Here is an 18,167-nt window from a genome sequence, read left to right as displayed (position 1 = left end):
TAAAAAACTTGTTTACCAAGAGATAACTCACAACACATGCCGCATAATTCTTCAGGATGTGTACTACGTTGGCAACTTTATGTACCCTGAATTTTATACGTTTTCCTTGACTCTCTTCATGAAAATTCCCTGCCATTCCTTGGCACTGAAGATTCACCAGATGCAAGGAAATAATGGCTATCTATAGCTTGCCAGCTTTTAAAGCTACTACGCCAGCCCATAATTTTCAGCAACTACTAGTGTAAGCTGTAGATTGTGCAAGATACACTATCACATTTGACTGAATCATGCCTGTCATGATACTGCAGTTACCCAGCCAGCTAGGCTCAGGCTCACCAAAGGAGCAAAAGACACCATTATTTGTAGGTTGTGGAAGCTACAGTGGAAAAATTTGCTTCCTTCTGGCATACCATTAATAAGACTTCCCCTAACAATTATTTTCTTTTTATTAATTGGCTTCATTTCAAAAATTACCTTATGTGTCATTACGCTCCTAATCTTTTCTCTTTAATTACCTTCATGCCTGCCATACCTCGGCGGTGCAGGTCTTCCCTCCCCTTTGTTTATGTTGATAAGAGCTTTTCTTGTTGCGTTTGTTTATTGTGCATAGAGTGCATCCAGCTAAACATGAGAAATTCTTACACACTAACAATAGATCACACCATTTGGGGTTTATCTCTGTCTGCAACAATAACTGTCATCTATCTTGTGCACCTCTCTTTCCATTAATGTTGTGCGCCTGGCAGTTACCAGTTACAAATGGCAAACGCTCTATCAGCGTGACATAGCATCCTTGGCAGGAAAGTAGCAAGTGGCGAGTTTCCAAGGAAGGGAATGCAAGCAAGACAGATGACGATTGTCGTGTGGCAGAGATACGCCCCCAAAAGGTGTAAACTTGTTCTAAAGTGCAGCGGTCACTCGGACTAACAAATAACGGGTACCTGCTGCTGCTGTAGCTGGAGGTACTTGAAGTAGGCAGAGGCAGCCGAACGGTAATAGTGGAAGGCCCGGCCTAGCACCACTGCACGTGACTTCAGCAACGAGTCCAGAGTCCGAGGGTCCAGACGGGGGCAGACCGCCTCCAGCTCCTGCCGCAGGTCCGACCAGGCCACACGGGCCGCGTCAGTGTGGCAGTCAGACTCCGGAAAGGCCTGAAATTCGTTGCGTGTCGAGGTCAGAAGGTTTTTTTAAAAGCTTCTTTCCAGCAGATCAGTACAACACCGCCACTGTCGTCCTCATTGGACACGCACGTATTCACAGGGCAAAGTTGCCTCGGCGATTGTGAAATTTCAAGCAGACTAAGCAAAGCTATCCAACTATGCAAGCAACTATGCAATTAGACGACTAAGCAAAACTGTGTAACTGAATCTTCTCACTGCTTGGTGCTGTAAAAAGACACTGAAAAACCTTTGCATGACAACATTTTAAAAGATTTGCAAGATCATATTACAGCAGAATCTCGGTGATACGATCAGGCCTGATATGAATTTTTCAAAAGACCCTCCCCAAATCCTGTTAGCTTATAACATGTTAAATTTGGAATGCTGTGAACCGCTATTCGCGTCATGGTGGATAATATGAACAATCGATGAGCTGGCGATCAAGACGCGGCACACCAGTAGTGCCAGACACTGGCTGTTGTCAGTCAGCAGAATGGCCACTCCAACGTGTTTGTCGCATTCCTGTTGTCAGGGCGACCTAGATCACTCCATCATCGTAAAAAAAAGATTTTTTTTTGTTCTTAGGTTTTAGGTGCCAAAAACACAATACAGTAAAACCTCGTTAAGCCGTACCCGCTTAAACAGTAGTTTCGTTTTAAAAGTAGTACAGTCAAATAGCCGACTCAGTGCCCATTGAAAATAATGTTTTGTATCCGCATAAACCGTACCAGCTTACTGCGTGCATATCGGTTAACACGTAGCGTTTCCACTTTTCATCGCACAATCACAGCAGTGCGTCGTCTCTATCAAGCAGCCCGGCAGAACAACAAGCCTCAGAAATCAGAACAGCCTCCAAGCATCCTGTGCGTTTGCGTGTGAAGCCACTTCAACATAATTTCGGCGCCATGCTAGCGAGCGTTGTGGCATCGTGCAAAGAAGGACTTGCGTGATGCCGAAGCTTGGATAAAAAAGACGCTGAGTGCTCAGCATAGAAGAAAAAATAGGCATCATTCGTGCTATCGATTGTGATACGAAGAAGATGGCACTGGCACACGACAAGGATCTACTTTTGGCTATGGTGTGTGGCATTTAGAATGCGAAGCTACTCGGCAGTACTGCTGCGACCACGAAGAGATGTCGGCTACACGGTTAGACTTTTCGCTATGATTGCCTCTGTTGTTGCCAAAGTGTCAACCAGCGACAGTGACGAGGACGACACGGAAAGCGACAGCACGGACGATTCAGGCCCGACAGTGGCAGAAGCTGCACGTTACGTCAGCCTCATGAATGCAATCGCCGTGATGAGAACAGCACTCTGCAATGAAAAAGGCGCCCCGTGACTTCTACAGCGCTACCGCCTGCATGCACAGAAAACATGCAATGTCAATGAGAAGTTTGCCATGCGAGTGCTTGGCGAGAAGAGGGGGCTGGCTGAAAAGCTGGCTTGCAGCTTCAGTAACACCAGTGAACACTTTTGATCACGATCAAGCCCGATGCAGATCGGAATTCTCGACTGCGATTGGATGCCTCACGCATCTTGCGCAAATGAGCCAATTATGACGGAGCCGACGACAGGCCGCTGTTGTCGCTGCTAGGCCACCACGGCATCAAACAAAAATAACACTTTTGTTGCGCGAAGTGAATAAATACTGCTTGTCTTTCCCCCCTTTCATCGCACTCTCTCAGTGTTCAGTTTTTGACAAGTAAGTGGGCGATCTCATGCTATTTCGGTTAAGCAGTACTGCTGTTTAGTAAGTACTTTTCCCGAGCTCCGGCCAACTACAGTTTAACGAGGTTTCACTGTATGATTACGAGGCATGCCATAGTAGGGAATTCCAGTTTCATTTTGACCACCTGGGGTTCTTTTAACATGCACCCAATGTGCGATACGCAGGGTCACTCCAAAATGACTCCACTACTTTGCAATTGCTTACTGTGATGTGTACCTACTGAATCTTGCACAAATCTCCCTGAATCATAGGCCATTAAAATGCATGCTACTGTGAGAGGACCTAAAAATCAGTTCAAGTTATCTACCGGTAATAAAGTGAGAGTTAAGAGTATTCGGATTGAACTTTAAGAGTAGAAGCAAAGAACTGTCTGCAAAACTGCAATGGAATGTATGACTTACGCGGAGGACATTGCATAGCTGTAAAAGACAACACATGATGAAGAAAAGAGAAAATTACATATTAGTTTCGCATCAATATGTGCAACAACATTGTTTAAACAGCAAGGACAGAGTACACTGCACTTGCAATACTAAAGTATTTGCAGTACTCATGGAAGCTGCTTTCAAATGTTGCACCAAAATAGCCACTGCTAGGGACATATCTTTGGTCAATCACTTACAGCCATACTTTCACTTTTGTATCGCGTAATGTCGAGTGTAATGACTCCCTGGATCGAGCAGTATCCTGTTAGCTGATCATCTCCAAAAAGCGGTCAACAGAAAATGCAACTGCTGGCATGTATAGACACACGCTACTTTGCTTATGTAGTTCCAACACACAAAAAATGACAACAGACCTGGACTCTCATGAGGATGCGCTTGGCAGCACTCTTCTCCTCATCTGTCAGTGAATCTGGAAGAAGGTACGCCAGGTCATTGTCCTTTGTTGAGATGTTCAGCTTGCCATCACTGCGAGCAAAAGAAAAGCGAACAACCACTGTGCCTCAGCATGGGATTACTGCCTTGCTTTGTTCAAGTCTTCTAGTGCCTACAGTTAAACAAAGGCGGCACCACACAATTACCAAAGGGAACTCGTGACACTGCGATTGTTCCAGTACCGTGGGAACAAAGGTTAGTACCGTATTTACTCGCATATAACCCGCACCAAAAATTGAAAAAATGTGTTTAAAAAGTGGGGGTGCGGGTAATACGCGAATATTCCGGAGAAGGGGGGCTCGGCGGGTCGGCTTCACGGCAACGCGCGGCCTGCCGTGCAGAGTCCGCATCCCCATCGACATCAACGTGTGTTGCAGTGCATATTAATATTGCACCAACCTTTTGACCACCGAAGGCCAGTATGGACTGAAAGAAGACCACGTGGAAGCGGAGACCATGGAGCATATCGTTTTGCGGTGCAGAACACTTCGTCCGGACATTGCCGAAGACGCGGCGATAGATATAGAGGGTGCCCTGGGATTTGCAGGGGAGGACGGACGTGTGGATGAGAGAAGGGTAGTGGTGACAAAGAGTAGGTTGGAAGATTGGTGCAAAAGGGGCTAGGGACGAGTGAGTCTATAAAAGAGGGACAAATTACAGTTCACAATACGAACAAAATTACGGGGGAAAAAAAAGGGGGGAATCCTAGGCTAGGGGGCGCAAGCCACCACCGTTACAAAGGGCTAAGCCACTATGATCCATCCATCCAGCCAACAAGAGGCCAACGCAGGTCACAGCCAGATCCACATCCATAGTCTGTTTAGTCCCACGCCAGCCACGCGTTTCGCATGCTTTGCATACGCTTTGTTCAGACGTTGATGGGCCTTGAGTAAGGTGCCGTTTCTTGTACGCCCAGTTTGCACAGTTCGCCAGCCTTGTCTAGGCATCATGAGTGTGTCTCGGCGGCAATCATTCACGGCGAAGGAGAAACTCAGGATCGTCGCCGCTGCTGAACAAATCGGCAACAGAGCTGCTGCGAGAAAGAACGATGTCGACGAATCTTGCATTCGCGACTGGCGGAAGAAAAAAGACTCTCTCGAAGCTGCGAACAAGGACAGGCGAGCGTTTCGCGGCCCGAAGACTGGCGCGTACCCTCACCTCGAGACGCAGCTTGCAAAATTCATCGAGGAGCAGAGGAGTCGTGGCCACGCTGTGTCTACAGAGATGGCGCAGATGCAAGCCCTGAAGCTGGCCCGGGAAATGCACATTCCACGCGAGTTTCATGCGACGGGACGCGTGCGAAGGCCAGATATTGCACTGCTGTGCCAGTGGATCGTAGATGCATGGGGGATGATCCCGGCCGACATGGTACGCAAGAGTTTCAAGAAGTGTGCCATAAGCAACAGCCTAGATGGTACCGAAGATGATTACGTCTTTGAGAGCGGCGATGAAGCCTCAGACGGCAGCAGTGAGAGTGGCGACGATTGACAATTGAACGACAGCACTGACAACGTTGCGGCAGTCGTTTTCAAATATATTTGTTTTGAAAACTAAAATGGTGACTGTTTGCTCAGTTGTAACTTCCTAGTCCTCATTTTTTCAGGTAAGTGTGCGGGTTATACGCGAGGATATTTTTTTTTATTTCATGGGGTTCAAAGTTAGGGGTGCGGGTTATATGCAAGGGCGGGTTATACGCGAGTAAATACGGTACATTGATTTGTCTGATCTTCATGCTTGCGGCTTAAGAAGTCCTTGTTGCTTTGTTTGCTATGATTTATCTGCCTTTGAAAACTTCAATTTTGAAGCAATCTATACTTTTCTAAATGCAGAAGGCAATAGGACTCTACAAACACGTATAATCAATACTAATTGTTGGGGCTCCGCCCACACAGGTGGCCACATTGAAACACACGAAGAGTCTCACCGCACTGGCTTGTCCGCAGGACATTCTATGTGGCATAATGGTTTCAATATCGGGCTTCTGTGATAGAGGTCATCTGCTCAAATCTGGCCGTCGGACAATTTTATTTATCTTTATTTGTTTATTTATATTCATTTCTAATTCAGTACGTTGTTGAAAATAATCACTCTGCAAAGTCATGAAGCCATTTAAAGCCAGAAGAACCAAGTTTAGGCAAATCAACATACTAAGCATCATTCCCACCCTAGCTGAAGTGCCGTGGTTGCAGATCCCATAAACACTAGTGCCAGAGTTCCCTCTAGTAATTGTTGCAGGAAACTATGCTATGCAGTTGTCAAGATGTCATGACATTACCAGTTCTGTATACTTGCACGTACATTCAATATCTTTGAATACCGTATTTATTGAACTATAAGGAAGGGTGGTACAAATATCCAAAAAGTTCGAATAATATCGAATATTATATTTTTAACATTCATATTCCATGTGAAAAATATTCAACTAAGTTTGAATATTCAGTTGGATATGAATATTCGGAAGTTTGGATATTCGGTGAAAAAAAAAAAGGCACAAAAATGTTCAGATATTTGGTCAAGCCACACTAAGGTAACACTTGCGCTGCTGTGAAGTCGCACCTCAAAGCAAATTTCGCGTACCCAGCGATCCAAAGTGGTGTCACTTCTATAGAAGAGCAGCACAGACCAAGTAGCATATACCTAGTGCTCCAAGTTGGCATCAAAGAGGTTCACCAAGCAGCGGAACATACCCGGTGCGACCTACCCAGTGACCGAAGTTGGTCCAATAGTTGGTTATGAACCCTCTTCCGTCAGCACAGCAGCCTGATGCACTACCCATTAGACCGTGGACTACCCACTCCCAATGACCCAAGTTGGCAGAAAAGTGGTTAGACACACAGACAGATAGACAGACAGGCTAGTCAGTCCTGGGAAAGTGTGTGAAGTACCCTGAGAATGCTCATCACATTAGCACGAATGCTCATGGCATTAAAAAGGGGCGCCAGGCTTCCTTATTAAAAGGAAAAGGCCGCACTGAGGACCAGACAGACAAGTGGCCAACCTGGGGGCGTCGATGACCTTGCGCCCCCAACGGTAGCACCATCCCGCATAGGTGGCCCACGCCTTGGGCAGGGTTGGGCAGAGAGACAGGCTGTGCCGCAGCAGGGACCCCATAGACACCTCCGAACTGCTGAGCAGGCCGTCCAGTGGCTGCAGCTGTGGAGGGGGCGCAGAACAGTTGCGCTGCTGGCCAGACAGCGTGTAGCTGCACGAGAAGGCGGCCGCCAAGCCGTCGACGCGGCCATTGCGCAGTCCGTCCCCGAGCAGGGGCTCGACAGTTGGCGGCTCCGCTTGCAACCACTTGGCCAATGTCAGCAAGGACCTGAGTGCACCAAAGACGCATGGAAATGTGCATTCCGTACGGCGCAGCAAATGTACGCTGAGAAACAGTTCAACGGTTCCCTACGATAACGAGACTTTTACTTGTTTCCCGAGTCACAAAACTGACAGAGAAGATGCATTAATGACAGTGATGCCCCCCAAAAAATGGAACGCAACGTATTTTAGAAAAAGATGCAAGGCATCAGGCACATTTTCTGTAGGGCAACGAAGTTAAAGAAGTATGAAGACGCATGCTTCCAATACAGCAAAACTCCTAATTAAAGAAGGCTGACAAACTCCACCTTTCAGACTAGCAAATAGTCAGAAACAGTTTTCATGCATAGAAGAGACTGAGCTCTCAGTTTTTACTTTTGTTTGTCCACACACCGAGCAAGTTACACGTTTCGATTTGTGATGCACTTCACAATGAACAATCACATACCTAGCCATTTTACCAATCACGAAATGACTGGGATACATTCTCAGGTGCACAGATGAGCAATTATCAAGTCATCAGCAAGCTACCCAGGAATGCAACACACCTCCCATTCTTTAAATCTGGCACACAGTCCAATTACGTTAAAGCTACCTTAATCGAGAACACACACAAAAGTGCTAACATTGCATTTAAGTAAGCCAAAAAATGAACCCCGCTCAAACTGTACCTGGCGACGAGCTCAGAGTCCTCGAGGCTGGTGGCATGTGTCCAAGCCACCCGTGCCATAATCCTTGCCCCCTCAGCAAGCTCTCCTCGGGCGTGCAGCAGCTTGGCAGCCTCCCTCAGCACAGCCAGGGGGGCACCCTCGTCGGCCAGTGTGGTCAGCGTAGAGCCTTCTTCGTCCCCACCAGCCTCCCGCAGGAGCCACCGTTCGGCCAATCGCAAGTTGTGCTGCTTGCGGGCAAGACGAGCTCCCGCCAGCAGGAACCTGAGCCGTGCACAACCAAAAAGCACGTAGCAAAAATCTTTAGTGAGAAAATTCTATTCACGCAAAGTTGCTGGCAGGCTCGAAAACCTTCATTTAGTCTTACATAAGTACAGTTTCATGAGAGTGGCTTGTCATGTTGAGGTGCTCCACTGCTGAGCACAAGGTTATGGGTTTTGTTTCTTGGTCTCGGTGACTGCGTTTCGTGAATTCCAATTCTATTTTAATGAGCAACTGCTTCATTAAGAATGGCTGACTGCAGGTTACCAGAAATAAATGGGATGAGTTACGTCCCAGGAGCTGGTAACTGATTTTCGCACTCGAGAAGTTAATCCTGTTTCCATGTTTATGCCATCACCTCAATTATGAAAACCCTGTTCTTAGTAAAAGTCACATTTTGGGCACCTAACACGAATTTATCCCTTTCAGGCTGACTTGATATTTCATTCAGTGTTCCTTACAGGACAATCTAAATCATATTATCCAGCTAAACACTTAACTAGTGATAAGGTGCTGCCAGCCGCCTCACAACTCACCCTTCGATGGGCTCAGCGTGGCTCCAAGTGAGGGCCTCGCTGATGGCGCTGCAGTCGTGCTGCGCGGGCGACAGAGGCTCACCAATCACCGGAGGCACCCGGCGCACCAGGGCCAGCAAGGCAGGGTCCACCTGGGGCGGCCACTGGATCGCGCACAGCTGCAGCAGTGCGGCAGCGGACTCCTCCGACGCGTTGATGTCATGGCAGCAGCCGGGCATTGTGGCCCGGTGCTGGGCCAACAGCAACTGCTGTTCGGCGTCCCACGTGTCTCGGGGGCAGGCGGGGCTCTCAACAGGGTCGGTGCTCAGCAGCGACCTGAGAGTTCGAAGCAACAACAGGTCACGACCATCACCAGTCCATTTAAAAGGCCACTGCAACACAACCATAAAAGCCTGCTGGGTAGCACTGATAGCATCATCATGGTGCGGCGATTTTGCGCCCTTCGTGCAATGGACTTGACATCAACCTGCGACACTATGATCACTGTTTAAAAATGTACCATGCAGTATACCTTTGCATGATATTGCAAGTACACTGGAAAAAAAGAAAGCGACTCTGCCTTTTATTATGGCCCGATTATCACAACAGTCATGCAGAAGGTGCAGTTACCACGGAAACAACCCTATCGATACGCCAAGCACGCGGTGCGGCAACCACGCATGTCTAGTAACGCTAATGGGAGCTACCTGATGTGCTGGGCAATGGAGGACGTGCGGCTACTGAGCTTGTTGATGCAGCCGTTTACTGGTGTGTGATGAGAATCCTCGGCCCATTTGAGCGCTTCGTCCCAGTCAGCTAATTTCATGTGGCAGTCCAGGATCTAGAAAAATTTGATGGTGGGGGGATCACAAAAGCACAGCAAGCATTAGACAAATGTGATACTACAGTTCAGTTATAACAAAGACGCTATGACCATCAGAATGTGATAGCAGGTAGTGAAATGGTATACCAGATGAAACGAATGTGTGGACCCAAAGCTACATTAAAATGAATGCACAAGAGTACCGTATTTACTCGATTCTAACGCGCCCTCGAGCTCCCATTGTTTTCTGTGATCGAAAAAAAGAAAGGTCTTTTACAGTACCATGCACCTCATTCTTTCATACAGGAAACAATTTTCTCATTTGAAAAAACAAAGATTTACTCCCAATACACTAAAGTTGCGATTAAATAAAAAAAGTTGCAGTTTCGCCTGAAAAGTGAAGCATCGATTACAATAGCAAATTAGTAGACAGCTATACGAAAAGTAAGAATGGTAGTTTTATCGTCCGCGTGAACTTTTAAACATTTGCTTACTAACTAAATTAACAAGCCCGGTGTCACGCGCACACAAGCAAACATGAACACATCTCATGCAATGGCAGCGGAAACTCTTAACAAAACGCTGGAATGGGGAAGTGCAGAAGCAGGAGTGTGCGAATTAACCTTTGTGCAGCCTCTCGCTTCAACGCGCACTAAGCGACAAGAACACAGCGCGGTGCACCTAGATGCATAGACTGTCTCCATCGCAGATCACTTTCAAGATAGGGGCTGTCAAGCAACATATTGTTTTTAGATCACAATGTTTTTTTTCAGCGACCTTACAGTGGCCAATTCTGCCTACTTCAGGAGCTTACCAGTATACACTTGCTCAAAGCCCTTTTGCGACCTCTTAACATCAAAACACTTTCGACAAAGGCTTCCCAGGTTGATGAGGGAATATTTTTTCAAACAGAATTTATTTTTTGAAGAACTTGATGCAACACTCGTAACATCATAAAATGACCCCAAATTCGAAACATTAATGAAAATTTGGGGCATTCGCAGGTGCGCCATCTATGCGTGTCGTGTAAAGCAAAATGCTTTTGGCTGCTGCGACTGCACCGATTTCCGCTTGGCCAGAAAGCAATGTCAAGAAGACACAGTGTTGAAGACTTGCCTGGTTGAGCAGGAACGGACGAGTCTCCTTCGATGCCTGTGCGTCGTCCTTGAGGATGGCTGCATACTCTTCAGCAGCAGACTCATATCTGCAGCGAAAAAATGAAAACGGCAAAGATTTTTACAAAATACCATAGGCAAAATGGTTGTGAACAATGTATGCAGTGTCATGGATAACACACATCTATTTATACAGGGTAATCATGTTTAAGCTTTACGGAATTTTTAAAAATCGCCTGTTGAAAATAACAAAATTCTAGTCCTTGAGCAGCAATAAAGTTGTGTACTAAAGTTGTGTGTAATAAACTTCAGCAATAAAGTTACGGTCTGGTGCCAAATTACGGTTTGGTGTCGCGCAGACTGACCATCAGCTTACGACGATCTGGAACACCCGCTTGCTTGTAAAGCAAGAAAGATACTTCTGTATTTTGGAGAAGAATTGGAAAATAAATCTTTCTACACAATGAACATAGCCATAAAACGAGGTCCACTATACTGAACTGAAGATGTAAAAAGTTATTCAGCACAACATACCTTCACTACTCCAACTTCATGGGGCTCTTTAAGCACTTGATTCGATTCAGCAAACCTTCTATATTGCTAAAACAATATCTTCCAATACTTCACACAGAACTGAGCCTTAATCAGGCATACTGATTTGGCGTTCCCTTCAATAAGGACACTACATACTGCGTGATTTTGATTTCTAGGAACATAAGCTACTGACAGCTTATGAAATTCTTGTTATGCAATGCTAGTGGACCCCCAAAGCATAAGCAGCGCCGTGCTTTCGTGTACAAAATTCGTAAGCATTAGACTTTGTGAGAAATTTTCTGATATTTGATTCGCAATGTACTTTATTTGGTGCTTGCACACCCCCATAAAGAAGCGTACTGTGCACCACCACACTGCACCACACTGCACTCCAGGGGCAAGACGGATGAATCCAATCCGGATGCCCAACAAGTCCAGCAAGAGGCGACACCCCCCTACCTGCCGGCAGCATGAGCAGCAGCCGCTCGCAGCCAAGGCATGCGCTGTCCGAGGATCTCCTTTCCCCAGGCATACAGGCCCCAGATGGCCTCAGGGCAGCGTAGTTGCACCAGCGAGGTGGCTGTGTCGCGCACCACCGCTCCCAGGCCCTGCGAGAGGGACAAAACAAACACTTCGGTTTTGGGCAATCCCTCACAGACGATCCCATTTTCAATTCACGAGCGCATCTTGGGCTGTTACACAAGCAATTCATCGGTTTTGTATCGGGTGGCATCAAATTAACTCGTAGCTACCAAATACTACATGCGACATGTGGCCCTCTGTTCCGATTAACTTTGCCCTGTGTGTGTGCTACGCAAGCTCCCACTGTTGTGCTCCTCGTACAGTTTTATACAGTAATAAACGCAAAAAAAAATGTGGGCAAATGGGTTTTACTTGCAACTGAAGAAACACTTTCCAGTACAGAAATTATACTGACAGCCAGAGTCATTTTTTTTGTGGAAAAGCCTGAAACACTCAAGCATGTAGAGAGCAGCACTGTCTTAACATATTCCCGCCTCCTGTGACTTCTTTTTTTTCTGCTATTAATGTAGAAAATGTTCCCACAGGGATGCTTCAAGCCACATAGGCGTGGGAACATGCAAGCCAAAATATCAACTAAAAATAAAGAAAATCATACCACCCCTGATGATGACGATTTATTGGCATCCCATTTGCAACAGATTTGACAAGTACCGTAAAATTTCGAGCAAGCGCCCGCCTCCACTTTCGAGCGACTTGAAATTGGTGTCAACTACCAAGCACCCCTTCCTTTCTTCACCCTGTTCACCACTTGATGCATTTTCACTGGACCGCTTGGTCACCACTGGTCACCATTTTGGTTAAATATACGAAGTGTCGCATGTGAATTAAGAGCGAGACACACGGTACGATTTTGCGTGCGATCCGTCGTACGACATGTCGCAGTCCAACTCGCCGCATACGGTGGTACGGGACAGATAGTATGAATTAGTGAGCAGCTTGTAGCTCCACCCAGAACCGGCGCCCCTGCATGGGAATGACTTGGCAAACGAAGTGCAGATAGTGTTTGCACAGCTCTCGTTTTAAACAAAATATGCCAATATAAACACGACTATGCGAGCAGCATAGATGTGTTTTCGCAAGGCCACGTCCGCAGTGTTGGCTCCGTTTACAGGAGCTGACGACGAGGAGCCGGCAGGCCTAGCTCGCTGGGCCGTCGAATCGAAGACTGGTGGCACTTTTGAAATGACCGCATGCAAAAAATTAGATTAAATTCTGTGGCTTTACATGCAAAAACCATGACATGATTGTGAAGCACGCCGTAGTAGGCAACTCCGGAAATTTCGGTCACCTGGGGATCTTTAACGTGCCCCCAATGCAGGGGACACGGGTGCTTTTGCATTTCGCTCCCATCAAAATGTGGCCGCCGTGGCCGGATTCAATCCTGCAACCTCGTGCTTAGCAGCACAACATCATAGCTGCTAAGCGACCACGGCCGGTATGACCGCATGCAGCTCGTAATAAAGTGCCTAAGGTGGTCAGCACAATGTGTACACAAATATGTCGCGCTTAAATTGCAATACATTTGATTTTATCAGCAGAAGCGAACGAGCAAGCCAGGCAAGCCTGCGATCGCTGGGAGACACTATAGGTCTAGCTCGCTGGCCGCCGGATCCAAGACCGACAGCCCTCGAATTTCGGTCCAAGACCGAGCAAGGGCCCCCAACAAAGTTTCTTGGATCATCTTTCACCCTAGGGGAGGCACATGGTCAGAATTTTACTGCAGTCATGTAGCCCCTGAAGTGAACACACGGCACCACCTACTGACATTCTTAAATTTGTCTAGTGCACAATGTCCCGTACAGTATTTACTCGAACCTAGGCCGGCCACAATTCTAAGCCGACGCCCAAAAGTCCGAAGCCAGATAAAATATGTATGCTGGATGTAGGCCGAACGATAAAGTGGGGACAGCGCTAACAAAATGAAAACACCATTTACCGAATATCAATGTGCCAAGCTCATCCTACAGCACTATCTTCAATATCGCTGTCATCTTGTTGCGGTTGACGCACACAAAAAGCATCTCCGGTTGGTTCCTTTAACGACAGACATTTTTCTCATCGATGCCAAAGTCCCACCTGGCTTGAACGTTTGACGATGCCTCTGTGGCTAGCACAACTTTTCGTTTAGAAAGCGGCGCCTGTTTGGTGCCATTAGAATAACGCTGCACGCTGATACGACACAGGTTAAAATGGCGATGTTGCTCATGTACTTCAGTTGACTACTGGCGCGGCTAGTAGAGGCTGCGCTACTCTGTTTTCTAGATGACACTAGCTATGCCCCACATTTATAAATTTCAATTAAAAACTGCCGCGTTTTTTAAAATTCTCGAATCTAAGCCAACCCTAGAGTTTGTATATGACTATGTGAAAAAAAAAAATATCGGCTTAGATCTGAATAAATGCGGTAGCAGTGACGGTGAAGAACACAGCAGCATAACTATGAATGAGGAAACGAACTATTTATTTGGCGAACCTGTGCCCACAAAAGCAAGTTACACTCGAAGCACAACGACAGCGGCGAATACAGTCGGCTATCATTGAAATCTGATCTGCGGGTCAAGCATGTCACCTTTTATACACGGGTTGTCAAAGGTCCCAGAGTAAGCGCTGGCGCCCATGTGTCTTCCAGAGAGTACTACACAATTCGCGTCGCGCATACAATCAGATTACACAAGGTTCGGTGACAACAGAGAGCAGACAGAACCATCAATAAGGTTCAAGAAAGTTCCGACACATGCGGGCGCGTGTAGCGCTGAGCGATAACGTTTAACATTTGTTAGTTGGTGAAAAGCGGTCAATCGAGGAAGATAAACAAGTACATGTGTCAAGATATTGGCTGGCACGACATACATGAATAGCCTATCGAAGCAATAATATCTCCTCTCCGGTGAATCGACACCACGGCATTATGGCCCTCAGGCCTGCTGGTTCACTGGCTTTGGCAGTCAATGGGTTAGCAAGATCATAGAAGATTGGGCCATCTATACAAATCAACTGTAGTACCGTGCATTTCGTTGTTAAAATTGTCTATATACAGTTGACTCTCTTTAAACAGAACCTCAAAGGACCAGGAAATTTGGTTCCGTTTATCAGGAGTTCCATTTATTGAGGGACAAATGTGAATAAAATTGCATGAATACAAAACCAAGCAACCACGAGCATGGTGCTCTGTATAAGAGGCAGTTCCGTTTAAGCGATTTCCGTTTATCGAGATTCCAGTGTAGGTTGATTAAAACGAATTAACCCAATTTTCAAATAAACAAAAGTTGAATTATCAAGGTTTAGCACTCAAACGATGAGCTCTGCTCTTCCGATTGTGCAGTGTTGTAAGCAAGGCCCCCTTGAACAACAAATAATGTGCCAGCGGTTGAGTACACGTAATACAGGTAATTCTGAAGTTGCCCCGTTCACATCTATGCTAAGGGATGCGCTACCGGACATTACTGTAGGCTTCTATCAGACATCCTCGTTAAGCTAACTCCATGCCACAGACTAGTAAAAAGAAAACAGAGCTACAGCCCAAATGGCCCACACAACAAAACCTCACAGCAGCAGTACAATGAAACCTCCGCGGGAGAAAAATGCAACCAAAGCGCAAAGAATGCTAACTGCTAAACGTTGGCGTTGGCTATATCCGTGGCAAGGGCCGTTCCGTTGACCTTCAGAGTCACAGCAGCAGTACAATGAAACCTCCGCGGGAGAAAAATGCAACCAAAGTGCAAAGAATGCTAACTGCTAAACGTTGCCATCGGCTATATCCATGGCAAGGGCCGCTCCGTTGACCTCCAGAGTGATGATAGCTCAATTTAGGCATTCATTTCAGTTTTACTACCTAAGTAGCATGAATGGAATGAGGATTTTGTTCTTATGCAACTTTGGCACACGCAAAGCGCAATGTTTTGCTAAAATGCGGTTTGGCGGTTGAATGGCGCAGAGGACTGCACGGTTCCGCCCCAATGCCCATCTCCCTGTGTTACAGTGATGCAGTCAACCCCATTACAGATGGCAGCATGAAATAATGGAATGCACGGCAGACTCCGAGTGCAAGTGCCCGGACCACAGCTTCGTCTCACCTGAGGTGCAGCGGCAGCCAGGGCCCCCGTGTGCCGCAGGGCCTCGGCAGGGCGCCCTGCACGCAGGGCGAGACGCACTGCCCTGGGTCGAACCCGGGCCAGCCACTCGAGGCAGGTGGCCCGGTTGGTGCGGAAGAAGGTGCGCACCGCCTTGGAGGCCGCGGGCAGGCTGCCCGCACTGCCCTCGTACGCGTTGTACATGCACTTGTCCAGCTGCTCCAGGAAGTCCAGTAGCAGCTGCGCCCTGCACACACGGACACACAGAGGGCTAGCAGAAGACCAGGTTGAGAGCAGACGAATTTCATCACATTCAGAACAGACGCAAAGCAGCCCTGTAGGGGCCACGATGAAAGCAATCCTTGCTGCATTCCCTCTGTAGCAAGGTCCAAGTGAAATGCCAAGGAGAATGTTATGTGGATTTTTTTTGTAGGAATTAAAAGGGGGGAACTACAGATCGCATCTCCTCAGCCCTACTCCTACTGTGAAATTGTTTTATTCTCATTTCCCCTGCCTTTGAGCTTGAGCCTCAAGCAGGTGTGCTGTGGTACGAATGCATCATGCTTCTGACCACAATTGCCGTTTAGCCTGTTCCGGATGGTACTACGATGACAGTGGTGGCATAGTGTCATGAAGTCAGTCTACTGTGTTTCGTAGTTAATGATCTGGAACACACGTGCATAGTTTTTTTCCCACTGAGCATGGCTGCTTGAACCCACTGGAAAAGAACTACTGCCTGAAGTAGAGCAAATGGAATTGCCAGAATAGTTGGCTTCAACTGCACATCCCTGTGGCTCTGCCTGTTACAAACAGCAACAGAATAAAAGCAGGACGCATGCTAGAAACACAACCAAAGAAAGTAACGCAAACAAAAACGAGAGCAGTCTTTGTTGTTCTTGCCCTCCTCTCTGTCCTCATTTCTTTTACTCAGTTTGTCTTTAGTCTTACAAGAAACCAACTAGCATGAAACAAAAGTTTTACAGTAGGAACAGGCAGTCAACTAGCGTGCTTGCTGACTGGTCAAGCTTAAATTATCTGGCGAAGGTGAATTTCAGGTTCAAAATAATGAAAGTTTGGTTGGAAATACATGGGTCCTGGCTGAGACATTCAGTCAGGATCAAATTAAACAAAGAATCCACTTAACCAGAGTTTAATTAACAGAGGCTTACTGTATGTGCTTATACTGAGTATGAGATATAATAAAAGTATTTTCGTGTTGAATGTGAATTCGTTATAACTAAGTTTGACTGTTTGGGTTTGTATTACAGTACACCTACAAATTTAAAGTTCAGTTTAAGCGAATGACAATAGTCAAGAGTAATCACTTTGGTAAAGGCATCAAATGTTTTATTTCACTACAGTGAACAAACTGACGTTAATGTGTTCTGCTTCAAATATCATCGCCTGCTTGTTAGTCATTAATGCCCCTTATACATGCAACCTCTGCTGCCTTCTCCATCAAAATAAAGCAACTGATACAAGAAGCTCACTCTGCGCGGACACTTGAACCACAGGAACGGCGCATTTTTCATTGGTTCCTGCCGAGACGTATGCATTCGCATTCGATCCTTAAAAGGGCTGGTGTTCCCGGCAGCATGTACCTTCCCTCTGCCCTTCATTATCTGCGACGAGGACTTCCGAATACGAAACTTTGGTGCACCTCGCGCCTTTCATGAGGTCCATGTTTGTAGTCACTGTGAGCCCCTTACTGCGCTCCCGCTTCCTGGCTGACATGGCCAAGAGGCATGAAACATGAAAACTAATCAACGTGAACAGTGCATAGCAGCCATTGGCACCGCAATACCGGAACTGTCCGATGTGTTCAATTTTCTTGGCTGTCTATAGCGTGCATCACCATTTTACATGGTTGTTGGACTGTCATGCTTTTGTACGCTGTATAACGCTGGTAAACGGCCCATGAAGTACGTGATAGTCGGTTCAGTTCCGTGTAAAGGGAGTTCAAAGAAAAAGTATTTCATTTAAAAACAAAGTTTCTTAACATTGTGCCTATGAGTGGCTAACCAAAGTTGGCACTTTCATTCCATTTACCCAGCATTTTCGTTTAAGCGAGTTTTGTTTACCTGGAGAGAGAGAGAGAGAGAGAGAGAAAGGCAAACGAAAGACAGGGAGGTTAACCAGAGATTATCTCCGGTTAGCTACCCTGTACTGGGTGAATGCAGTAGGCGCTATCTGTAGCAACAGCATGAGCACGGTCGAAATATGGACTGACCAGGTCACAGGCAAGCGTACGTGCGCACAGCAATGTGTTGACAAACCTGGGCCATATCCTTGGATGATCACCAGGGGTGTGTGAATACTCGAATATTATCGAATATATTTTATTTTTAATATTCGTATTCGATTCAAAAACCAAGCATTCCAAAATTTTCAAATACTCGATTGGATACGAACGTTAGGAACAAATCGGATATATTGCTGGCTGTGTAGGAGCAAACATGGCTTTTAGCATTTATTTTCGCCTAATTTTAGAAAGTGTATCTGATTTTGTGCTGAATTTTGCGATGATTTCATGCTGCTGGCCAAATATCGCCTGTAAA

The 18,167-nt window shown here is 46.5% G+C and overlaps 1 protein-coding gene across 4 annotated transcripts in view; it reads right to left on the bottom strand.

Moving 5' to 3' along the window:
- The window catches only part of nonC (serine/threonine-protein kinase Smg1), a 117,741-nt gene that overhangs the window by 59,811 nt on the left and 39,763 nt on the right, over positions 1-18,167 (bottom strand). For all 4 annotated transcript variants that reach the window (XM_075702352.1, XM_075702353.1, XM_075702354.1 and 1 more), the window contains 9 exons: positions 15,613-15,856; positions 11,456-11,604; positions 10,464-10,551; positions 9,232-9,365; positions 8,546-8,860; positions 7,752-8,012; positions 6,767-7,087; positions 3,690-3,801; positions 942-1,151 (listed from right to left, as the gene is read on the bottom strand). In XM_075702352.1, coding sequence (XP_075558467.1) covers positions 942-1,151; positions 3,690-3,801; positions 6,767-7,087; positions 7,752-8,012; positions 8,546-8,860; positions 9,232-9,365; positions 10,464-10,551; positions 11,456-11,604; positions 15,613-15,856 — 1,834 coding nt within the window. The remainder of the gene's footprint in view (positions 1-941; positions 1,152-3,689; positions 3,802-6,766; positions 7,088-7,751; positions 8,013-8,545; positions 8,861-9,231; positions 9,366-10,463; positions 10,552-11,455; positions 11,605-15,612; positions 15,857-18,167) is intronic.

Source organism: Dermacentor variabilis, chromosome 8 (assembly GCF_050947875.1).
Source record: "Dermacentor variabilis isolate Ectoservices chromosome 8, ASM5094787v1, whole genome shotgun sequence".
Classification (NCBI taxonomy): Eukaryota; Metazoa; Arthropoda; class Arachnida; order Ixodida; family Ixodidae; genus Dermacentor; species Dermacentor variabilis.
Note: the sequence above shows the minus strand (reverse complement) of the source record. Positions and strands in the feature narration are given on the sequence as shown.